Source organism: Penicillium daleae (assembly GCF_028827525.1).
Source record: "Penicillium daleae strain IBT 16125 chromosome Unknown utg000005l_segment0_segment0, whole genome shotgun sequence".
Taxonomy (NCBI): domain Eukaryota; kingdom Fungi; phylum Ascomycota; class Eurotiomycetes; order Eurotiales; family Aspergillaceae; genus Penicillium; species Penicillium daleae.
This window is the reverse complement of record NW_026623153.1, coordinates 2,584,571-2,608,796: the sequence shown is the minus strand read 5'-3', so window position 1 is coordinate 2,608,796 and position 24,226 is coordinate 2,584,571. Positions and strand designations below refer to the sequence as shown.

Below are 24,226 nucleotides of genomic sequence, written 5' to 3'. Positions count from 1 at the left end.
GCACGGAATGACCTGTGGAGGGACGCTAAGGACCGAGTGGATGCCAAATATGGCTCGGCAACGCATACAGTCAATAATCCGACCCGAAGTATCAAGCGCGGATCTTTATCCAGCCTTTGAGGGGAGAGACGAGGCTGCAGGTGGCCCCCGAACTCTGCCTTGGGCGCCCCGCAAGAACACGAAGAGCAAGTGAATAGTAGGTGATAATCTACGTAGAAAATAAAATCCCTTGAATAAAATAAAAATAAAAAGTGCTTTCGCGTATTTTCCCTTGGTGATCAACAGTCGAATTATGATTGATGCTTTCCTCACCCATCCACCTGCCATTGATGACGCTTTTGGGGGCTTAGATAAACCAGTGAGGATAATGCGAAGTATTTCCAGCCTTCTACGCCATTCAAGCAGTTTCTTGAAATTAGCTAGGACTTAATTCTCCTAAGGAGGAGAAAAATGGGAGGCCTTATGCATGCGAATAAGTATATAGATAGAATTGCTTTCAGTATGTGAACTAGAAAGCATTCAATCCAAGTTGTTAATGTGCTCTCCTAGCCATAATTTCTAGAACGATGGTCAATGCCAAGATTCTCGCAATTTCTGTCCTTTCATCCCTAACGACCCTCTTCATCTCACCAGTCGTCGCAGACTCGAATGGATCCTCTCTCTGGGACCCCACAGTGAACAATGAAATCAACACTTATGCTCGCGTCATTGAGCTCCAGCATGCCGGTGATAAAAATGGCAGGCTGTTAGCTACATGGGAGCATACGTACACATCTGGTCCAGATACGCGCAATGCGAGTGGAAGAGCAGGGGAGTTTATCATTCGCCAAAGTGAAGATGGCAAGTCTTGGAGCACCCTGACGACTGTCCATGATCCAAACCGGGCATACACTCGATTTGAACAACCCTTTTTCTTCGAATTCCCCCGCAAGATGGGTAAATATCCCGAAGGCACATTGCTTTTAGTCGGCAACCTCCTACCGTCTAATGGATCGACAACCAACTTTTTCGCCTGGAGGTCTGAAGACCACGGTGCAACCTGGGATGCTGTAGGAGAATGGCAGCACGGCGGCCCATCTCATTCAGGCATTTGGGAGCCTTTCCTTTACATTGATGGTAAAGGCAGACTTGTGGCGGTATTCTCCGATGAACGACAGCACAAGGCACATAGCCAGATGCTAGTCAATATCATTTCCGAGGACGGGGGCGATACTTGGGGTGATATCGTGAAAGCTGTGGCTAGCCACCAGGTCAAAGACCGGCCAGGGATGGCTACTGTAGCGAAGATGGACAATGGTGAGTATATCATGAGCTATGAGTTCTGCGGGGTCCCCCATTGTCCCGTGCATTTCAAAATCTCCAAAGATGGCCACTCATGGGACCCAACTGATACGGGAATGGGCATCAATACCACTGACGGCATTCATCCCGTGCATAGTCCATACACGATCTGGGACCCGTCGACCAAGCAAGTGATTCTTTCATGCCATTACACATTGCTCAATTCCAACAATCAGGATGCCCCCGAAAATTCTCGCTCCGTCTTTCTCAACAAAAATTACGGCAAAGGCGAATGGTTTTGGGCTCCCAGCCCTTGGACTGTCCAAAATAGCCCAAAATTACAACTCTGCAAGGCGAACTATAGTCCCGACTTGCTCCCGCTTTCGAATGGAGTGGTCCGATATACAGCGCCGTCAGGTCAAGATAACAGTAATTTTTGCTCGGAACGGACAGGAGAAGCGCCTATCGGTGTCTTGCCTTATACGGCGAACTTTACGGCTTCTGGCCAAGCTGGTTGGATCGACTTTGGAGGAAATTGGGACGTATCGGGTGACGAGTATGGATTTAAGCCTTTCCGAGGAAGTAAGGATGCGATGGCTGTGACGGGATCAAGCGGATGGACCGATTATAGGATTACCGGCGATGTCATGGTCATAGGCAGCTCTGGCTCAGTTGGCCTGAATTTACGAATGTCTGCCTCTGACACAGGTCTCAACAAGTTGAAGGGATACGGGTTGGCCATTGATAGTTCCACTGGCAATCTGACCACCTATCGGCACACAGACAGCAAGACTGTTTTGCATTCGGAGGCTCATGCTGGAGGGATTCAGGAAAGGAAATGGTACCATTTGTCGGTGTTTGTGAAGTCTGATAGACTCACGGTGATGCTTGCCGAAGAGCAGGGTGGTTCGAAGGCCACTACCTACACCGTCACTGACAACAGCTTCACACAAGGCATGGCAGGGGTTTTTGGAAACAATGGTGGCGGGAGTTTCAAGAATATCCAAATAACCAATTGAGTTAAGAACATACGGGGAATGGCTAATCTTTATCGTGGACAATCAGCTTGAGACTTACGTTGAGAATTATGCTGACACGTTTACTGTGGACGGAATGCAGTACAATATCGTCACCCCCGAGAACTGCAGCGCGATTTCTCCAATCCATGCTTCTATTATCTTGGTTCAAATAGACTACCACATAGTAGATTCCACTCCTCCTCAGTCACAAGCCATTTCGCTCTACTAGCTACGAAGCTGTTTTGGACAGTGGGCTTGTTGGAAGGCTTCTAGCAGTGCGCTTTGGTAGTTGAGGGAGATACACTTTGCTAACTCTGCAGGGTGAAATTTCGGTAGAATTAAACGTAGATCATAATTTACGTAAAGAATTTTAATGTTAGCTTCTATACCTACAACAATATTAGTCAATAAAACTCATAACCGGCTACGTAATCTATAGCTTCGGTACTGGATATATCTAGAGGGCTAACCTTAATATATAAGTAGGTATACCCTAACTTCTTCCTCTATCCACGACCTAATCATTCGACGTATCTTCGACTTAATTACCGGCTAGCAACCCCTTTTCTTAGATTTACTTCTTGAATATAGGAAATAAGGTAGAATTTATAATACGAGGTATATAGTAAATATTATATTCGTAATATCCTTCAATAGATACGGTATAGATAGACAGTAGGCCATAATCAGCCTAATACCTCCCCGAGAACCTAATTAGGCAGGATTGTCCAATCTTCTACGAATCGGGCTTTAGCATCTATACTTCGCCACTTTTGATCCTCTTAGTGTTTGCTTCTGTATATCATCGCCTCCGATTACGATTAGTCGTAGTAGCAATATTCCTCCTAGTGTTTGGCTCAAGATCTCTGCGTTCCTAATTATATATAGATAGTGTAGTAGGGGAACCGCTGACGGGCGCTTGGTAGCCCGATTTCTTAGACAGAACTTGCTTTGTTGATTTGATCGTGTCGTTCTCCTGTTTGGCTGGGTTGCATCGTTTGATTGGTTTGACATGTTGATGCAGAGGATTTCGGCGAAGGGCCTCATATGAGATGAGATGGACAGCTTTTAGAAGGACACGAAGACTACCACTAAGCACCACAGACCCAGTTGATGAGATATTGGAAGTTGCATTGGAGGCCAAAATTCGTACCTCATAAAATATGAGTACTATGACGCAAGTATGAGTACCGTAATCATTAAAGAAGATTTAGAAATAAGAAGTTAATAGTGAGGTTGTCAAAATATTAGGAATGCTCTGGTCTCACTGGTTGAATCGGTGTTGGTATATAGCCAGGTTTAAGTTTCAATGAGGTCACGTCTCCTTCACATGGACGCCTGCATGCCGGAAATGCCCTTTTGCACTTCAATGTTACAGCACCTAGCTATGTAACATAAAATACACGATGCGTCCAGAAAGAGATCTCGTGGATTCCAGGAAAAATATGGTTTGCGATGTATGTAAAAAGTGATGGGCGTAGACCGAATAGTACTCCGGCGAATGATTGTATCAGCATAGAACCTTTCTGGCCGGATGCCGGTTGTTGGCAGGCAAGAAACGATCTTAACGGCTGAGTGTCATTCACCTTAACTAATTGTGTACTGACTACGAGTCCATCGTCTCAGTAGATTACAGTAGATCCTGACTCATGAGGTCAATCTTCTGTAGCCATGATGGTCACAATATTCAACAACCTAAACTCAACTATGGACAGAGTAGTGGCTAAGCCTGGTCTGGTCTATGTCTCCCTCGCCAACTAGTATGGGAATAGCTTGTCAGGACTGTTAATTATACGCAGAAAATAATATATCCGATTAGTCGGAATCTACTACGTGGTAGTGAACAATGCCAGAAGTATTTGGTGTGTAGGAGATATACTTTCATTTCATCATAGATCCTCTGGATTTGTTCTGGAATGATGAAATCTAGCCGCAAGGTATATTCTTTGAATTTGGGAACCAGAAGTCAAAGTTAAAGCAGTGTAGCATTAACTTGTTTTGAAGCGACCTATTCTTAAATATTTTAAACTTTAGCATAAAGCACTCATAGTATAACTGAAAACGATTAATTTCTCCATACTAGTGGCGTCTAAAAAATCATTGGCTCACAATAATATCGTAATCATATTTAATTGTGCATTCAGCAATAGGGAAGCTGGTAATGGACTTTTAACGGGGACTCGATATAAATACGACGATAGACTCGACTCTTCACCTCATCGAACCCATCTCATACCGATTTGCAATTACCGATTCTTAAACCAACGTTGACATTATCTTGGCACTTTTGATCAAATTTCGCAGACCCCAAAATGCGCCTCACCTTGCCAATCTGCGCACTTCTCGCTGGCGTTGCGATATCTGCCCCCACCACAACTTGTACTACTTCAGTGATGTCTTCTACGGCAACGGTTTCGCCGGAGCCTGGTGTTTCTTGTGTACGTACAAACATTGAATGTTTGAAAACTCAGATGCAGCAGCTGATATCTTTATAATGCGGATAGCCCCCTCCAACTTGCGGAAGTTGCTCCGGGGGTGGAAGTTTTATTTGTGGATCAGGGGGATCTAGTTGTTGCGAGTATGAAGGAACCGAGTATTGCATTCAGTGTCCCCTTTCTGGTTCGTGCGTTTGTACTGCGCTCAACAACTGAGCGTGGATATACTTCACACAAGACAAGATACTTTTTGCATTATATTTTGGGCCCTGGGAAGACTCATCTCACTAAGAAGAAGTAAGGGGAGAAAAGGTCGGCATTGGTGGCAGTGATAGAGAAAAGGGAAGAACCAGCTATCTGCGAGATCTAATTATGACCTGGACAAATAGGGAGACGGAATTCTCCAATATGGACTTATTGGATTTTTCAGGCCAAACTGCTCATTTAACACGTGCTAGTAACCTCATCCTTTAACTTTTGACGACAATCTGATTCAGAAACGCAACAAACGCACTAGAAAAGACTGTCGCAAGTTACGCGGCGATCATCGCCAACTATTATGCGAAGGCTCTTTTCGTTTATTTTATTGGTAGCAGCATTAGGAAGCAGGAACTATACAACATAAACAGAACTATATTAGCCTACCGGTGTTAGCCCTCCACAGCAACAGCATAGCCGTTGTCATGAAAGATGCAGATGAAGATGAAGATAAGGGCTGTGTAGCTGAAAAGGCAGGACGGCGAGCGTGGATTAAGCCAGATCGCCAGGGCAACGACCACCCCTTCCTCCTTCAGAGGCCCCTGTCTTGAACATTCTGTACAGATTCATAGTATTCTACAGAAACCTTGAAATCTAATACAGTGGTTTTCGAAGACGGGTTCCCCCGCGGACACTCGCTTTGTTACTCGTCCCGTACCGGGGTATACGCTAATCCGTATTTGGTTACGCGGGAATGACCGCGGCTTGGCCGTATCCAGTCTTGAAGTGAATGGGATTTCCACGGTATTGTAAAATACCGTAAATCTGCACAGGACATTCTTGGTAGGGCCTCGAAAGCGGAACTTGGTGAGGGGTCGTTGCCCTGGCGATCTGGCCTTATTATTACTGGCTGTCTTCTTGTTCTTCCCTTTTATAGTTATATAGTCTTTGTCTTTATCAGCATGCTCCATGGCGAAAAATGTGCTGTTGCTGTAGACGACTGACTTGTGGTTGGCTAATATGCTTCTCGATCGTGTCGCCTGTAGTTTCTGCGTTCTTTTACCACATTTACTCGTTCCTAACGTAGCTGCAGATGCGCTTCTAGACTATTCCGGTCAGGAAAACCAATATAGCGATGTTAGGTAGCTTTTGTACGGCGTAGGTTTCAATCCACTCCATTTCGCTTTAGATGACACATAAAGCAACGCATAATCCCAGGAGTTGACCCTAGTCACGATGGCCAGTCAACCATCACATGGCTGTATGGCGCTGCTTACAGAGACCCCGCAAGATGTCCACCGAAAAATATCCCCTTGTCAAAAAGTCCCTGTCGAAAATAGACTCATTACTGAATGTCTTGTATATATGCTCGTTGAGTTCTGATGGAGCCCCGCTATAGTGTATTGTGTCGGCCTCCGGCTCACCGGCCTACCATCAGCGCTCGCCCAACTTGCGATCATGATTCGATAATCAGAAATCAAGGAATTCAATTGTATCTGTATGGCTCGATATCCACCTTGTCTGGAGGTCATCTCTAAAAGAAATCATATTCTCCTCCTTCGCATTAGCTTCCCATTCATCTCTTTTAACAGAATTCCACAAGGCATCATTGCTTGGCATAGGGAATTGGAGTTCACTCGCGTGTAGCAGAGGCCCGTCCTCCGTGCTAGAGTTGCTCAGTTTCGCACAAAGCTTATATAGTGCCACACTGAAACGTTTGACTTCCTCAATACCCACCCACACAAACGAGGGCACATCAGTTTCTTTAAACTTAGAGAGCATGTTTGGATAAAAGAACATGCCTAATCTTCGACAGCTTCTAACAAGCGATTTGAGTAATTCTAAATCAGCAGTTGAGATAGATGCTTTGAGGTCGAGGTTGACAACTCTGTCGGCCTTCATGACAACAGCAAGAATAACATGTAGTAAGAGAGCCTGGTACGTAGCTATTGGCCAAAAGCACGCGCTACAGGCTCCCTCTACTTCTGAGGCATCCCATTTCTCCTATAATTTACACGTTAGTAAATCAAGTACATCATAGATAGATAATCTGGTATACCATTTGATCTCGAATAGCAAAGTCAAGTTTATCAAATAACTCCACTGCCGCAGACTGTGCGGGTTGTTCTCCCGATGTCCACATGCCTATGGCCATCATTGATTGTAGAAGTAATGGAGGTTCTTGGCGTATATCGAACGATCCTCTGTGGACGAAAGGCCAACGCGGATGGAATATCTCAAAATAATGATCAATCCACTTTTTTCTCTTTTCCCAACAATATAAATCTGACTTTTCAGGGTTTGGGGGTAACGGAGATGTTGTCGATGATCGAATTTGTTGCTCGGCTTCAATACTAGAGTGGCCCTGGAAAGAACATTGAACGTTGCGACGAACACACTCCTCGCATGGTACGCCCCCTTCGCACCGAGTCTTACCTGTATGGCAACCTACACAAGCTTTAGACGCGCGCTTTGGAGGTTCTCTTATCTTGTGCTGCCTCTGAATATGACGTCGAAGGGTATCACTAAAATCAACGTTCTAGTGTTAGAGATGACGTTGTAAGAAGGCGAGTGCAGGCACATGGATACCTTCGTCGAAATTCACCACCACAGCGGGAACAGACAAGAGCCTGTTGCTCGATGTGTTTCGATCTTTCGTGGCGGTTCAGATGCTCCTTGCGCTGGTATCTGGCATTGCACCCAGGAAATCGACACCGAAACGCGTCGTACGCGATAGGGCCTGAGGGACTCTGAAAGCACTCGATCTCGCCGCCAAACCTTTCCATGGGTAAAATTCTGCCCTGTCAACCTGCAGGAATGGCCTTGAAAAGCAATGAAGAGTGAGCTTCGCTGAGCCATGCCTGGGTAGGTGGGTGGCCGGGCGGTAAGAAGCTTTTTACACGCCCACCGGCATCCCACCGGCATCCCACCGGTGACCCACCGGCATCCCACCTCTTCTCCTGGTAGTCTGGGCAAACTTTGGGGCATTTTGCATACGGGGAAAAATGTGTAGAGGCAGATAAGAACCAAGCAGGGTGGTAGAATAAAACGGTATTCTCATCGCAGTACAACCTAGTCAAGGATGTTGGGACCGGTGCAATCGTCGTCATATTTTCTTGAGTGGGATGCCGGCGGGCGGGCAGGAGACCCAGGAGATTATCCACAGCCAAATGTCTGCGAATCAGGACTCTCGAACTTCTACTTTCTTCATAATTCCTTTTAATATTATTAATTGACAATTCAAGGCAAAACCAGGATATAAGTATCTTGCACAGCCTCCGATATTTGGCCCATAGCTCAGCGGGGACTATATCTCTTAAACCTCAAAACCATGACTTCTTCCATCCTAATCGCCGGCGCCACTGGCAACACCGGCCGAGCTGTCGCTCGGACGCTGCCAAAGCTGCTTCAGTCAAACAAGAGTCTGAATGGGAACCGTATCATTGCTCTCACTCGCTCCTCGAGCAGTCCAGTGGCACACGAGCTTGCCAAAATCCCTGGAGTTGAAGTGATCGAGCAGAACTGGGTTGAGATCACCGCCGACTGGCTCCGTGAGCATGAAGTTACTAGAGCCTTTATTGCATGCCACAATGAGCCCAACCAATTTGCCGAGGAGTCGACCTTCTATCTCAATGCCCTCAGCGCCAGCGTCAAATATGTCGTGCGGATCTCGACTACGGCTGCGAATGTGCGCCCGGATTGCCCTGCCTACTATCCACGCCAACACTGGGCCATCGAGGCTCTCCTCGACTCACCCGAATTCAACAACTTGCAATGGACGTCTCTTCAGCCGAACATCTTCTCGCCGCTTATCATGTCCCCTGCTGTGGAATTCATCAAAAAGTACCGCAAGACTGGAGAGCAGGATACCCTTCGTCTCATACTATCAGAGGATGGACCAGTCGGGATTATCGACCCCGACGAGATTGGTGTTATTGCAGCTCATCTCTTGGCTCAAGATGACACTTCCGTGCACAACAAGGCAAAGTATATTTTGAACGGACCTGAGGACATAACTGGAAGACAAATTGTCGGCATGATTGAGCGACACATTGGCGCACCCGTCAAAGACGTCAGTTACGAAGACGTTTCTTTCATCGACATGCTTTATGAGCACCAGTATGCGGCTACCAAGCAATCGAAGAACGTCATCTACTCAATCAAGCGTGCCCCAGAGACAGCGTGGGAAGGGAAATGCTCGACCTCTACAACAAGCAAAGAGATTCTGAGATTGCTGCTCCAAAACGAACACCTGCTGATGTTTTGGAGAAATTACTCGATGAGTAAGGATAAAGAATCATTAGTTGGAAAAACAAGTGGTTCTAGAGGGTGAGCCAATAATTTCACTGGAAATGCAGCAAAGATATTGATGTTGAGTCTATCTGATCATACACAAAGACACACAGTATATGGCGCAGGGAATCAGTTCCAGCAAAATATTAACCGTTCGGGATAGTAGTAGCAGGGCTAGCAGGTGTAGTCCCTGTTGGCCGCGACCCTCTCAAAGTTTGATCTCAAGATTACGTGACGCTTAGATATTTAACAGGCATAGCCTGTATAAGCTAAGAAATACGGCTTCGAAGAGTCGCAAATTCCCTCGGATTCTTTTGATAGCCCATTCGCTGCATTCAGCTGCGTCAGTCATTTTAGACGTGGATAGTGACTGACGGATCATATTATGAATAATTATAGCTTAGAGGGAGGAAGTCGCGGTGCCATATTGCGGGCATGATTCTGGCCCGAGATACTGATGCTGAAAAATGATGGCCGCCAGGCCATGGGGTATGTTGGGCATGGAGGGGCAAAGTGGTATTAGCGGATGGGAGATTTCTGTAATATACCCCTTCCATACGTAATGTCCGCGTTCTAGAATTAAAATGGTTTCCTCTTCAAATATACGGAGTAGTTACAGTGGCGCCGCAAAAGTCTGTGACCCTTCCCCCTTGTCGGCCCTTGTCGGGACTCGTATAACTAGGGGGGTTCGTACCAAAGAACATCCCTGCCATCACTGAGTCATCTAACCGACGAACCCAAGAAGTAACCAAGCCGCAGATATTTTGTTAATGAACAGCTGAGATATTTATCTAGTCAGCCAAGTACAACTACAATGGTGAGCCCATACCCTCGCCTGACTGTATCTGAAGAGCCAAGATCTTAGTGACAAAGTCCACCAGCGTCGTCGTCGTCTCCGTCAGTGTGTCGCCAACCCACTCCTTTTCCAAGAAACCCGTGCCATCCATCAGGCTGGTCCAAGGATTAGGAGTTGAGGGCGATGCCCACCTAGGACTAACGGTGCAACACCTGTCCCGGTTACATATCAAACCTCCTCCGCCCAACCTGCGTCAAGTACACCTTGTCCCCGCAGAATTATTTGACGAGGTAGCATCCGGAAGCACCCCGCGAGTCCAGCCAGGCGATCTGGGCGAAAATGTGACCACTAAGGGTATCGACCTGAAAAGATTGTCTCGGGGCACGAGGCTTCGCTTTGTGTCAGCTACGGGCGGTGGTGCAAAGACGAATGCGCCCACCGTGCTGGTGACGGGGCTACGCAATCCCTGTCCTCAGATTGACAAGTTCCAGACTGGGTTGAAGGAGAAAATGCTCGTTCGAGACGAGAGTCGACAAATTGTTGGTCGACGGGCTGGCGTGATGGCGACGGTGGAAACGGGAGGGGAGATCATGCCGGGAATGAGCATTCTGGTGGAAGAGCCGGCCGTTCGGTTTCCCCTGGAGTGTGTGTAGCTCAGATTAAGGAGAAACAAAGAAGTAGTCTACCGGTGAGTGGCGACGGACAGCATACGCGACTTGGAAATCTGCCCCGATAGAAACTGCGCGCGGACAAGACTCCAAGAGGAGATGCGGGGATGCTCGTCCAGTCCCCACCAAGTCGGGGAGTCTCCGCCGTCAACGCGTCGCTGTGCATCTCCGCATGTCGGGGACTCGGAAACATGACCTCGACGTAAAAAAAAAGATTGAATTGGTGGACTGCGCAGGTACTTATATGTAGTCGCTGCATATTCTGCTTCTGTTCGCTCTGCGTAGAGGTTAATAGATTCCTTTCTTGAAATTGTTTCCTTTTTTTCCCGTTCATTATGCCGGAGACATTCGATGTAGAGCATGTTCTGGCGAACATCAGCGAGCAGGACAAGATCGCTCTTCTATCTGGTAACACAGAGACCACAAACATTTGAAGACTTCATCCGCTAATAACAATAGGAATTGATTTCTGGCACACGCATCCTATCCCCGAATTCAACGTCCGCTCGATTCGCGCCACCGACGGTCCCAATGGTATCCGAGGCACGAAATTCTTCGCCGGTATCCCCGCTGCATGTTTGCCCTGCGGCACTGCTCTGGGCGCCACCTGGGATCGAGATCTGATATACCAAGCGGGGGAGTTGTTGGGCGACGAGTGCATTGCGAAAGGGGCGCATTGTTGGCTGGGTCCGACAATCAACATGCAGCGCGCTCCCCTCGGTGGCCGCGGGTTCGAGTCGTTTGCAGAAGATCCGCATCTCTCGGGTATTCTGGCCAAATCAATCATCCTCGGGTGCGAAAGCAAAGGGATCATTTCCACGGTGAAGCATTTCGTGGGCAATGACCAGGAACATGAACGCCGCGCGGTGGATGTCCTCGTCACCCAGCGTGCCTTGCGCGAGATCTACCTACGACCCTTCCAGATTGTGGCGAGAGATGCGAAGCCCGGCGCGCTCATGACCTCGTATAATAAGATCAATGGCAAACATGTGGTGGAAGATGCGCGCATGCTCAATCTGATCCGCGAGGAGTGGAAGTGGAATCCGCTGATTATGAGCGACTGGTATGGGACATATACAACCATCGACTCTATAAATGCGGGCCTTGACCTGGAAATGCCGGGAGTGTCCAGATATCGGGGAAAGTACCTCGAGTCTGCCATGCAGGCCCGACTGATCAAGCAATCGACAATCGACGCACGGGTGCGAAAGGTCTTGGAATTCGTGAAGCAAGCGAGTCAGGTCCAGGTGTCAGAAGTCGAGCAAGGACGGGATTTCCCAGAGGATAGAGCGTTGAATCGCGAAATCTGTGCGAACAGTATTGTCCTCCTCAAGAATGAAGGCATCTTGCCCCTTCCAAAGGAGATCAAAAGATCGCCCTGATTGGATCCCACATGAAGTCTCCAGCAATCTCCGGGGGTGGCAGTGCGTCGCTTGAGCCATATTACTCTGTCTCGTTATATGACGCCTGCAAGGAAGCTCTTCCTAACGCGGAGGTGCTTTACGAAGCGGGCGCATACGCCCATAGGATGCTCCCCGTGATAGACCGGCTCCTGAGCAACGCTATTATTCATTTCTACAACGAGCCGATGAACCAGGAACGGCATTTGATCAGCACCGAGCCTGTATCGACGTCCGCCGTCCAGTTCATGGACTACTATGCTCCGGGCCTCAACCGAGGGCTCTTCTGGGCCACACTGATTGGCGACTTCACGCCCGACGCATCTGGGCTTTGGGACTTTGGCCTGAGTGTCTTTGGAACCGCAAATCTCTATATTGACGACGAGCTCGTGATTGACAATACCACGAACCAGACGCGTGGAACCGCATTCTTCGGCAAAGGCACCATTGAGGAGCTGGGATCGAAGGAATTAGTCGCAGGGTCTACATACAAGATCCGCATTGAGTTCGGCTCTGCCAACACTACCACCATGAAAACGGTCGGAATGGTGAATTTCGGTGGCGGCGCCGCCAATCTGGGGGCCTGTCTACGGATGAACGGGGATGAAATGATCGCAAAGGCCGTGGAAGCTGCCGCAGAGGCCGACTACACCATTCTTTGCACCGGGCTCAACAAAGACTGGGAGTCTGAAGGGTTCGATCGCACGCATATGGATCTGCCACCGGGAGTTGACCGGTTGATCTCAAAGGTGTTAGAGGCCGCCGCAGACAGGACCGTCATCGTCAATCAGTCCGGTACACCAGTGACTATGCCATGGGCCGATCAGGCGCAGTGCATTGTGCAGGCTTGGTACGGAGGTAACGAGACGGGCCATGGAATTGCCGATGTTCTCTTTGGAGATGTCAATCCATGCGGCAAGCTGCCCTTGTCCTGGCCGGTGGATGTGAAACACAACCCGGCCTACCTGAACTTTGCCAGTGTGGGTGGCCGAGTGCTGTATGGTGAGGACATCTATGCCGGTTATCGATTTTATGAGAAGACCGGACGAGAAGTCCTCTTTCCATTTGGGTGAGTTTGGTTCCCTGGTCTCCTAGTTCTTGTCTAACCATATTATAGTCATGGCCTGTCATACACGACCTTCGAGATCTCACCAAGTGTTACCGTCGCCCCGGAGATCTTCAACATGGACCGTCCTACGGCCGCAACGGTACAAATCAAAAACACGGGACAACTGGCGGGCGCCCAGATTCTCCAGCTGTACATCTCTGCCCCCGAATCCCCAACCCCGCGTCCAAGCAAGGAACTGCACGGTTTCGAAAAGGTATTCCTGCAGCCCGGAGAAGAGAAAACAGTGGACATCCAGCTGGACCGATATGCGACCAGCTTCTGGGACGAGATCGAGGATATGTGGAAGAGTGAGCAAGGGACGTATGAAGTGTTGATTGGAACCTCAAGCCAGGAAATGGTGGCCCGCGGGACATTCCAAGTGGACCGTACCACGTATTGGCGGGGACTCTAAATCATACAACGTTGTAACCATCGGGCTTTATGTTGGGTCAATTGTCCGGTTAAAATAATCATGAGTCCCGTCTTGGCTTGATTATTGGAGCGGGGATGATTCAGCCACCGTTCGCCTAGCCCCAACCCCCATCACCAATCACCGACTTCGTCGTTTTTTCCCTTGCCAAGACCTCCTTACCCACTGTATTTTCTCGGAGTATCCCATGTCCGACTGCAGGAAGTGACCCCCCAGCAGGAAGAAGGAAGAAAAATGGACACTTCGTCGACTGCGCGACCTCGCAAGCATACTCGGGTGCTCACGGCATGCGATGCCTGTCGGCTCAGCAAGACTCGATGTGATTCGGCACGGCCAGTGTGTGCCAAATGTATCCAGCGGGGAGTGGCGTGCGAGTATCCGGATACGGATGCCATATCAGTGTCGGTTTCCCATAGAACTTTGTTTTCCCCACTAGCGGAGGCATCTAATGACCATTAATTCTGTCTAAAGTCTACAGTCATGGGGCGCAAGAATCCTAAACGCAGTAGAACGTCAAGAGCGGCTTCTGTCAGAGAGCCTGTCTTCGAAGCGGGCGCCTTCTCTCTTTTCGCAACAGGCATCGCCATCTCCAGTGGATGAAGTAGATCCCGAGTCAATATCGCGCAATGATGCACCCAAGACGCCTATTACCGGGTCCGACATGATCCTCAGCTGGCCTATCTTTCCGAAAGAAAAGCCCGTGTCGACTTTTCCAATGGAAGCGTATTCCGAGAAGCCAGATCGCTTCCAGACGGGTATGGGTCTTTTCGACGCATCGTATCCCAAAGAGCTCGATACTAATGGGTGGTTACAGCTCTACCAAGCTTAGATCCTCAAAGGCTGCTCGAACTGCGCAAGATTTTCATGACCAAGATCTGGACTAAGAACCCGATCGTTGACCCGGACCAGCTGGACTTTTATATCGCTCGAGTTCTGGAAAATGGAATTGACTGGTCTGCCTCGTCGTGCTTGGTGCTACTGATCTTTGCGCTTGCGGCTATCTGGGGGAATTATCCTGACGATGAAACCCGCGAGGTCTCGTACAATGAACCATCCTTCAGTCCACCGGTCACCTACGTGACGATGTCGGTTCCGGAGCACCGAATGAAGGAATCGTTGACCTTTCTATCTATGGCGCGTAAGCGCATCTCTACTGCGTATCTCGACGATACTTTACTGGGAGTGCAGTGTCTCTGTTTATTCGGGTGAGCTGTCTTCCTCTTGAATGCTGTGAGAATAGGAATATCTGACTCCCGCATAGAATTTGGTACCAGTATAACGTCGAGCCGATTCCGGGCTGGAAAATGTTCCGGACAGCATCCATGCTGTGGCAAACGTATCGGTTAAAGCATCGCGAGGGAAAGACGATCAGGAGTGCGCAGGAAGAGAGTAGGTGATTCAATTTTTCCATTGCGGATATGTCTAACTCCTTTCCCAGGTCTGGAGCAGCGACTCTACTGGACATGCTTAAAATCCGAATGGTATATAACATATATCACACACCTCACATCCTCACACATCTGACTAACTTACAATAGTGAGGTTCGCTATGAACTAATGGATCTCCCGCCCTGTGACCTCAGCCTCTCCGACTTTCCTTATTCTCTTCCAAGCTTCCCCACGAGACAACCATCTAACGACAGCCATGGGTGGATGTTTTCCAGTCCCTCGTCCACAGACCTCGAAGCAACATCTTCCTACTATTATCTGGCCGAGATCTTCCTGCGCAGACTTCTCAACCGGGTCCGCAATGCCGTCCGTGTGCTCTCCCCGGATATCGATCTGCCGACCATCAAGGTTCTAGCAGAAACTCTAACGCAGCTGGAAGGTCAGCTCCAACAATGGGTAGACTGTCTCCCACCTACACTCCGGTTCAACATGCCTCTCTCATCCGCGCCCGTACCAAAGGAAGGCGAGCTCATGAAGCTAAGCCGTGAGCGATACGTCGAGGTGCGCGAACTGCTCTGCCGCGCGTATCTATACCTGTGCATCCATGTACCACTCGACCCAGGCATGGCGGCGCTGTATGGAGTCAAAGCCAGCGAGGCGCTACGGTTGGCAGTTTATCGCATTCAAACCGAAGTGCCATTCTTCCGGCATCCGGGGTCATGGGGAGCATGTCGAGTCCGGTTCAACCATGCGCTTTGCCTGATTGCGGGATTCCGTGCCAAGCTGACGCAGCGGCCCTCGGCTGAATATGTGAGCATTCCTCCCGACTGGGCGGACTGTGTGCGGGTGGTGATTGAGCGGTTGAAGGTTTGGGGCGAGGAGGGCGGCGGGATCAAGGAGTTAAGTGTGCTGCTCGAGTGGTTAATGCATAGCAGTTTGGAGTTATAGAACACAAAATGCAAGACGCGTATCTATTTGCCACAGCCAAATTATCTGGTCCAGGAGAGCTTCTGTCTCCGTTTCTCTTCGAGTACTCCGCAGAATCTAACTGGAGCTATCCCCACATTAGTGAGTTACTGTAGCGGGGACCTTTGGCTTACAGTACTCTTAGTCCGAGGCTTTCGGGGAGACTCCGCGAAGACCCTGCAGCTGACTAGCCCAATTTAGGCTAAGAAGGCATGCCAAGACTTTCCTGGGTTTCGCGTCCAGCAACTGCCAACCACATCCATAAGCTTACCAGTCAGACTGCCGTCCTTTGTTGCCCCCCACTCTCAACCTCCAGTTACCCCGTGGGGTGATGAAAACTATAATCCCCCCGCGGGGATTATACCCGGCTTGTCTTTCCCGAGACGACAGAAATGAAGCCCTTCACACCGTCCGTGCATGACCTGATGGGTTAGACAGGTCTTGGCTGTTCAGAACTCGGCCAACGTGCCTCTCGCCCTGGAGAAAGAGCAAAGAACGGACGGGATATATAACCTGGAGTCGATCCCGGCAATTCTTCAGGGGTCCACGGATCAGTCCTGTTGTGAGCATTCAAAACATCAGCCTTTCAACATGGTGGTCGTGGGAAAACAGCGCGAAGAGAATGTTGCCGAGCCTGTGCTCGGTAACTTGCTGGCCGAGGACCGTACGCCGTGGTACAAGAAGCCGAATCTGAGACGACTCTATTTCATCTTGTTCCCGGCGTGCATGGGTATTGAGATCACGTCGGGATTCGACTCGCAGATTATCAACACGGTCCAGATTGTGTATACTTGGAACAAGTGCATGTCTTCTCGATCCACGATGAGCTCTACAGACGGGAACTAACGGTGCGATATAGATTTTGGTCATCCAACCGGGCAGGTCGTGGGTGGACTCCCTCAGTATACGATCGAAGCAAACCTCAAGGGCTTTTTGGGTGCGGCATACTCCCTCGGAGCTATTCTCTCCCTGCCTTTTGTCCCATACCTGAACCAGCGAGTTGGACGACGATGGACGATCATGTTCGGTTCATTCATGAGCTTGGTCGGGGCCCTCATCCAGGGCTTCGCTAATGGAGGTATTTTCTCCCTTGCTTTTCCTTTTCTATCGCATCTCTAACAGTTCCCAGTGGCCATGTACATTGTCGCACGTATCATTCTCGGATTCGGAATCCCGTTCTGCATCGTCGCTGGGTCATCGTTGCTGGGAGAGCTGGGTTACCCCAAAGAACGACCGATTCTCACCTCGCTGTTCAACTCGTCCTACTTCATCGGCCAGATTATCGCGGCAGCCGTAGGTCTTGGGACCGTGACCATTGCGTCCAACTGGGCATGGCGAATTCCATCTCTGCTTCAGATTGCGCCCGCCTGTATTCAAATTTCGACGGTGATGTAAGATGCTCATTGCCGCTATGATGACGACTCCCACTAACACACGACTAGGTTCCTCCCTGAAAGTCCCCGATACCTGATGAGCAAAGACCGTTACGATGAAGCCTTCGACATCCTCACCAAGTACCACGCGGAGGGCGACCGCAGCTCGGTCATTGTCAAGGCTGAAATGGCGCAGATCGAACGCACTATCAAGATAGAGCTCGAAGAGTCGAAACAATCCTGGTGGGACATGTTCCGCACGGCCGGTATGCGTCGTCGACTGTTCATCTCCGCTTTTCTCGGTCTGTTCACGCAGTGGTCTGGCAACACGCTCATTTCGTAAGTATACACCGGTAGCATTTGCCCTATATGTCTTTCGCCCTCGCTCATCCGTGTAATAGGTACTATCTGAGCGACCTCCTGAACCTGGTCGGAATCACCGACAGCGTGACCAAGTCCAAGATCAACATTGGTATCGCCTGCTGGGGTCTCATCTCTGGCACTGCACTGGCGCTGACAGCGCCACGCTTCAAGCGTCGCCCGATGTACCTCACCTGCGCATGCTCTCTGCTGTGTGTGTACATCGCATGGACCATCTCCATGGAGCGCTTCATGAGCACCAAGGCTCACTCCGCAGCCATTCTGACCATCTTCTTCATTTTCGCCTACTCCCCGGCCTACAACCTTGGCTACAACGCCCTGACCTACAGTACGTGTCCTTTCCAATACCTAGCATACCCATACTAACACAAACAAGCATATCTGGTCGAGCTATTCCCTTACATGGGCCGCTCACGCGGTCTCTCCTGGTTCCAGTTCTACGGCCGTGGTGCAGGCTTCTTCGCCACCTATGTGAACCCCATTGGTCTGGCGCGTATCGCCTGGAAGTGGCTACTGGTGTACTGCTGCTGGCTGGTCTTTGAGCTGGTATTTATCTACTTCTTCTTCCCCGAAACAGCGGACCGCACTCTTGAGGAGCTATCGTTCTGTAAGTGATCTTCCTGTTCTGCTGCTAGAAGAGACAGAGCTAACGTACACAGTGTTCGAGGACAAGGACAAGGCCAATGAGGTCGCTGCGGCTGTTCATAAACAGCTTGGTGAGGATGGCGAGAAGAAACAGGATACGGCACATGTGGAGATTCAAGAGTCTAAGAGTGCTGCTTGATGGTGTTGTGATGGCTCTTGTATCAGGATGGCTAGGATGAACGTGTGGAAAGTTATCTGCTAGATAGCCTATGATTAATTCTACGTCGTTACATCCTGCAACGCCGCGACCACTATCTCCGCCCCATTAAATAAGATATGAAATTTGACATCTATTCGATGTTTACCTGCCCTTAGCCTTCCCTATCTCCTCGGGCTCCCCATTTGGTCCGGCCTGCATCGACCTCTGTGAACTCTATTTAGAAATTGGGATGCGTAGATGAAACTCACTCGCACTGAGGACCTGCGGCCGGGCGATGGATAGGCAAGTCATCACTTCTCGGGGATGGGATCCAAGGTCAACTCAAGGCCACTCATAGACGACGGCGTAGAGACTCAGCACGTACATAAAGCTTACGCACAAATCAACACAGGAAAACTGGAAAATTGATCAATGACTATGGGCGTAACTCCATCTTCGCACTTCAGCATGCAGAGACGGGTCTATTTTCCTGGCCAGAGTCTCGCAGTGAATAGGCATCCGAAGTGTCATCGGCAAAAACCAAAGCCAACCGCGGAGAGCGGGTAACCTCAACCATGCCCGAGTGTGAAGATTAGGGGCTGAGCGACGACCGGCACGACTCGGTGCAGCCGCTAGTACTGCATCGCACTCGACTACCAATGGGCCTTGAGCACCCGGGTTGGTGGCGCTTGGGTGTGACTAACCAGCTGCAAAATGAGTGGTGACAGGAACGCCTTTTTTGGCCCCCATTGAGGCCCAATTTCAGCCCCTCGAAAGGAACAGAAGATGGAGATCTTCCGCCTGCTTCAATGTTTCCTTAAGCATCACCCAGCAGACCCACTGGTTTAAGACTTCTTCGCTGCCTGCCACCCCCAGTGCTTCTGGCTGACCTAAAGATGCCCACGACCTGGATGCATCTGCGTCAGTAACCAGGAGTGATTATTCACCAGCTCAGCGCCGGCACGCTCTTGATAGGGGTGTATGATAGCCCAGGCGAAATGGACGAGGGAGCGGACGCATATGAAGATGAGATGGCATCAGGCTCATGCCACTTGCCGAAGAGGCAAAAGACTTCCCACTATCGTGACTCGGCTACCCTGCAGCATGCCTCATACACTGTCGCCTGGATTTGCGCGCTTCCTATTGAGAGGGCCGCAGCAATGGCCATGCTAGATGAAACCCACAAGCCTTTGCATACAGATCCAGATGATACAAACACTTACGAACTGGGAAGCATCAGTCGGCATAATGTCGTGATCGCATGTTTACCTAATGGCGGATACGGCACGAATAATGCGGCGAACGTGGTGACCAATTTGAAACGAACATTCCCCTCAATACGTGTGGGGCTGATGGTCGGGATCGGTGGAGGCGTCCCAAGTCAGACTAAAGATATACGCTTAGGTGATGTTGTTGTTGGAACAAGAGTTATGCAGTACGATCTCGGCAAAATCATCGGTGATGGAGAGATGCAGAGGACGGGCATACCCAAAATTCCCCATCAGCTGCTTGGTACAGCCGTATCTGCCCTCCGGTCGAAACATGAACTTGGGCCTAGTCGAATATCGTCTATTCTGCAACAGAAGCTGGAGGAGCACGTCGGTTATCAACGGCCAAGCTCACTTGACCGCCTTTTTTGCGTCGAGTATGATCATGAAGATCCTAATTCCCCCTGCGATGAATGTGACCAGTCAAAATTGATCTCACGCAGCCAGCGGAACTCGGACGATGTCATGATTCACTACGGTGCGATCGCTTCTGGAAACAAAGTGATCAAGAACGGCAGGGCCCGGGATATGATTGCTCGAGAACTAGACGTTGTCTGTTTTGAGATGGAAGCGGCTGGCCTGATGGACACTATGTCATGCCTTGTTATCCGCGGGATATGTGACTACGCAGACAGTCACAAAAGCAAGGAATGGCAGAGGTATGCAGCAGCAACGGCCGCCGCATATGCCAGAGAGTTACTCGGAGAGCTACCCATGACCGAAGGAAATGCAAGAACTTTCTTTGTGCCTGATTCTCGTGAGTTTTCCTGGCTATCTCGACCATATGTTAGATTTACTTATTCGGATTGATAGGTGAGAGTCGAGTCCATGACTGCAGACAGAGGCTGATAGATTCTTTGCGGTTCGAGCAAATTGATTCTCGAAAGTTGACTATCAAGGCGGCTCATGCTAAGACATGTCGATGGTTCCTGAGCCATCCCGACTACAAGGCCTGGCTTGACCCTACCAAATTATCGCAGCATCATGGCTTTCTGTGGATCAGTGGTAAGCCTGGTGCCGGTAAGTCAACGATCATGAAGTTTGCCTACACGAACACAAAGAATAAAGCTCGCCGTCAACACTCCGTTGTAGCATCGTTCTTCTTTAACGCTCGTGGTGAATATATAGAGAAGTCAGTGTTTGGCATGTACCGATCCCTACTTCTACAATTGCTCGAAGGTTATCCTGTTCTCCAGTCAGTACTGGATGACCCGGATGTCATACCCAACGACCAGAGTGGCTGCCCTTCTTTGAATGTTCTCAAGGATGTCTTTTGTGACGCTGTCTTGGGTCTCGGTGAAAAATCGTTCACCTGCTTTGTGGATGCTCTTGATGAGTGCGATGAGCAACAAGTCGTGGAAATGGTCCAGTACTTCGAAGACCTCGCCGAGCAAGCTACATCTCATAATGTGCCGTTCCGGATCTGCTTTTCTAGCCGCCACTATCCTTATATCAGCATAAAGCAAGGACTTCGACTTACGCTCGAGGATCAACAAGGTCATTCTGAAGACCTAGAAGCGTATATTGCAAGCCGCCTTCGAGTTGAAGACTCCGTGTTCCGCGAAGAGCTAGAGCTACAGCTTCTCAACAAAGCTGCTGGAGTATTCATGTGGCTTGTTCTCGTCGTTGATATTCTGAACGAGGAGGACAGACGGGGTGGTCTCTACCTCAGAAAGAGACTTGCAGAAATACCAAGTGACTTGAGCGAACTTTTCAAGGATATTCTAAGACGTGACAACAAACGTATGGATGATTTGCTCCTCTGCATCTTATGGATACTTTACGCAAAGCGACCATTAGAGCCGAAAGAGTTCTATCATGCTTTGTGGTCCGGATTGTCACTCAAAGCTCTACTCGACGACCAGCCGCCTATCCTCAGCGACCCGGATTCAAGTGACAGCTTCAAAAGATTCCAGAAATGTATAATCAGTTCGTCAAAAGGCCTTGCTGAAATTACAAAATCCAAGAAGCCAATTGTGCAGTTCATTCATGAATCAGTCCGGGACTTTCTGATCAAAGACAAAGGTCTACAGAAAATGTGGCCAGAGCTTGGCTGGGACCCGGAAGGACCAAGCCATGAGATGCTGAAACAGTGCTGCAGTCTCTATATGAACCATGTCTCTCCACGCATTCTCACCAAGGACGGGGGCATTCCAGATCCTGATGCCCAAAGGTCATACCCATTTCTGGAGTATGCCTGTCAGTATATGTTTTACCACTCAGACGCAGCTGCCAGCTTTGCCCCTCAAAAAGAGTTCCTTGATAGATGCAAAATTTATCGGTGGAATCTTGTCAACAACTTTGTCGAAAAGGTCAAGGCCCAGCGATACATGTCAATTGCGGATGATGCAAGTCTAATATACATCCTCGCCGACAAAGGATGTCCAAATCTTATTCGCATAAGAATGAGGGACTATCCGGATATCCATCGAAGTTGTCCGGCCGAGCGATACAAATACCCCATTTTTGCTGCGTTGGCCGCCGGTAACCAAGAGACCGTTGCTGCTCTGCTGAATACCCCTTCGTACATTTACGATGGAGAAGACATTACGAAAGGCTTGAAATACAGACAAGACATGAATGGCTGTGAGAAGTTGACTCCCCTGACTTGGGCAGCCCAAGAAGGACGTTCAAGCATTGTTCGCCTTCTTCTCTTCCAGGGGGTCGATATTGATGAGGCAGATCGACAAGGCATGACTGCTCTTTGCAGGGCTTTGGCGAGCTCCCATGAAGAGACTGCGATGCTCCTCATTTCCGGCGGAGCGAATGTGAACCCCTCCACTGTAGGTATACCAGCTCCTCTGCATTATGCTTGCGAGCAAGGACTTGACAATGCCGTAAGCATCTTTCTTGATAAAGGAGCTGAAATTGATGTTGTGGGTGATTTTCGAAGGCAACCACTTTCATATGCCTGTCAAGGTGGCCATCTTAGGACAGTAAAGCTTTTGATAAAGAGCGGAGCAAAAATGAACGTTACAGACGATTATGGTGCTGTACCTCTGCTCACTGCGTTAGAAGCCGGACACCTTGAAGTAGCGCAATTTCTCATCAACAATGGCGCAGACATTAACGCTAAGAATCACTATGGAGAGTCGCCTCTTTCACATGCATCGAAAAAGGGGTATGAACGGTTAGTCCGGCTTCTTCTTGACAGTGGAGCGGATGTGGACGTGAGAGATTTGGCTGGGAGCACGCCGCTTTTCTTGACCGACACGCCGGAAATAGCCAAACTCCTCATCGAACATGGCGCAGACGTCAACGCAAAAGATAAACAAGGAAACACGCCACTTCTAACATTCGCTTTGGCGCTCCATGTCAAGACAAGCGAACCCCCTAGCGTCAAAGAAGGCGACGAGATCATTGGAAATGAGCACTCGATTTCCCCGTCCTCTCCGACCCCCAACGATTCGAGGATTCCGGCAGTACTCAAAGTTCTCCTTGAGCACGGAGCTGATGTTAATGTTCGAAATGAATTTGGAGAAACGCCGCTCTTGCGCTCCCTGCAATACGGACACGAGCCGCTTGCGAGACTACTTATCGAGCACGGAGCAGACGTCAATGCTACGACCGAGGACGGGGAAACAGCACATGGTAGCCGTGAAAAGAAAGAACGAAGGTCTTGTGAGACTTCTTATTGATAGCGGGGCCAACGTCGATGCACAAGATACTTTTGGAAACACGGCTTTGTCAATAGCCGCGGAATTGAAAGAGGGACAAGGCATTGTGCAAATTCTCACTGATCATTGAGCCGTGAGAAAGACTCACTTTCGAGAAAAGCAAATCAATTTCCAATTCTGGTTATATTAATATTGTATTTAAGATCTGCAGTTGCCATATTGACAAGGGTTTGGATGATTTGATCTCCCCATTCAGGTGTTTAGCACGACCATGTTGCCATTCAGTAGAAGAGAAGGAGAACTTTTAACAACATATTATATAACAAAGTTGTGTGAGACTATGTACCAATTAAAGAACATTAAGGTGGTTCATCTATAGACTTTAAGCTCGGGATGGAAGACTTTGATGATAGTACATACTGCTGGACTTGGGCTAGACTTTTGTATAATATAACATGTTGTATGAGACCGATATCATATTATTTCTTTTCCCAAAAGTTTTATTATAGAAACCAGAGTCCTTTTTAAATGCCATGAGATCTCAATTGGATTCAAGGTGTGTGTCTGCTAGTACTGAGTTGATATCAAGTCACATTTGATATTGCCAATGTATGGTCCCGTCACAATATCATTTTACTCGGTTGCTCTGTTTCCGCTGGTCTGCGACATATTTTTTGACGTAGTGACTACTTTCCTCTGGTCCACTTGCACTTGCTCCGTTCGATGTTTGTGAGGTTCATCGCACCTTCCTCAAGTTGAGATGTTGGCAGTTGCGATGGTCGTTTGTTGTTCCTTCCTCACGATGATGCTCCGTTGCCAG

At 49.1% G+C, this 24,226-nt stretch overlaps 8 protein-coding genes across 8 annotated transcripts; 7 read left to right on the top strand and 1 right to left on the bottom strand.

Annotated features, from left to right (window-relative positions):
- Positions 1 to 566: 566 nt before the first annotated feature.
- N7458_005147 (uncharacterized protein) lies at positions 567 to 2,300 on the top strand (the record flags this gene model as incomplete). The annotated part of the gene is made up of 1 exon (XM_056908529.1): positions 567 to 2,300. One exon carries the CDS (start codon positions 567 to 569, stop codon positions 2,298 to 2,300), a length of 1,734 nt encoding a protein of 577 aa, XP_056767147.1.
- A 4,787-nt stretch (positions 2,301 to 7,087) lies between these two features.
- Positions 7,088 to 7,719, bottom strand: N7458_005146 (C2H2 type zinc finger domain protein; the record flags this gene model as incomplete). The annotated part of the gene is given in 3 exon segments (XM_056908528.1): positions 7,088 to 7,369; positions 7,386 to 7,458; positions 7,523 to 7,719. 3 exon segments carry the CDS (start codon positions 7,717 to 7,719, stop codon positions 7,088 to 7,090), a joined length of 552 nt encoding a protein of 183 aa, XP_056767146.1.
- Positions 7,720 to 8,264: 545 nt separating this feature from the next.
- N7458_005145 (NmrA-like family protein) lies at positions 8,265 to 9,389 on the top strand (the record flags this gene model as incomplete). The annotated part of the gene is made up of 2 exons (XM_056908527.1): positions 8,265 to 9,216; positions 9,340 to 9,389. The coding sequence occupies 2 exons, from the start codon at positions 8,265 to 8,267 to the stop codon at positions 9,387 to 9,389; spliced, it is 1,002 nt and encodes a 333-aa protein (XP_056767145.1).
- A 651-nt stretch (positions 9,390 to 10,040) lies between these two features.
- N7458_005144 (MOSC domain-containing protein) lies at positions 10,041 to 10,675 on the top strand (the record flags this gene model as incomplete). The annotated part of the gene is made up of 2 exons (XM_056908526.1): positions 10,041 to 10,067; positions 10,100 to 10,675. The coding sequence occupies 2 exons, from the start codon at positions 10,041 to 10,043 to the stop codon at positions 10,673 to 10,675; spliced, it is 603 nt and encodes a 200-aa protein (XP_056767144.1).
- A 350-nt stretch (positions 10,676 to 11,025) lies between these two features.
- On the top strand, positions 11,026 to 13,610 carry N7458_005143 (beta-glucosidase; the record flags this gene model as incomplete). The annotated part of the gene is made up of 4 exons (XM_056908525.1): positions 11,026 to 11,098; positions 11,150 to 11,998; positions 12,055 to 13,159; positions 13,208 to 13,610. 4 exons carry the CDS (start codon positions 11,026 to 11,028, stop codon positions 13,608 to 13,610), a joined length of 2,430 nt encoding a protein of 809 aa, XP_056767143.1.
- Positions 13,611 to 13,862: 252 nt separating this feature from the next.
- N7458_005142 (Glycoside hydrolasesuperfamily) lies at positions 13,863 to 15,965 on the top strand (the record flags this gene model as incomplete). Its single annotated transcript, XM_056908524.1, has 6 exons — positions 13,863 to 14,029; positions 14,100 to 14,383; positions 14,443 to 14,833; positions 14,890 to 15,017; positions 15,067 to 15,109; positions 15,167 to 15,965. 6 exons carry the CDS (start codon positions 13,863 to 13,865, stop codon positions 15,963 to 15,965), a joined length of 1,812 nt encoding a protein of 603 aa, XP_056767142.1.
- Positions 15,966 to 16,574: 609 nt separating this feature from the next.
- Positions 16,575 to 18,521, top strand: N7458_005141 (uncharacterized protein; the record flags this gene model as incomplete). Its single annotated transcript, XM_056908523.1, has 7 exons — positions 16,575 to 16,785; positions 16,843 to 17,061; positions 17,113 to 17,374; positions 17,426 to 17,695; positions 17,758 to 18,065; positions 18,114 to 18,344; positions 18,397 to 18,521. 7 exons carry the CDS (start codon positions 16,575 to 16,577, stop codon positions 18,519 to 18,521), a joined length of 1,626 nt encoding a protein of 541 aa, XP_056767141.1.
- Positions 18,522 to 19,519: 998 nt separating this feature from the next.
- On the top strand, positions 19,520 to 23,427 carry N7458_005140 (Pfs, NACHT and Ankyrin domain protein; the record flags this gene model as incomplete). Its single annotated transcript, XM_056908522.1, has 2 exons — positions 19,520 to 20,546; positions 20,603 to 23,427. The coding sequence occupies 2 exons, from the start codon at positions 19,520 to 19,522 to the stop codon at positions 23,425 to 23,427; spliced, it is 3,852 nt and encodes a 1,283-aa protein (XP_056767140.1).
- Positions 23,428 to 24,226: the final 799 nt, after the last annotated feature.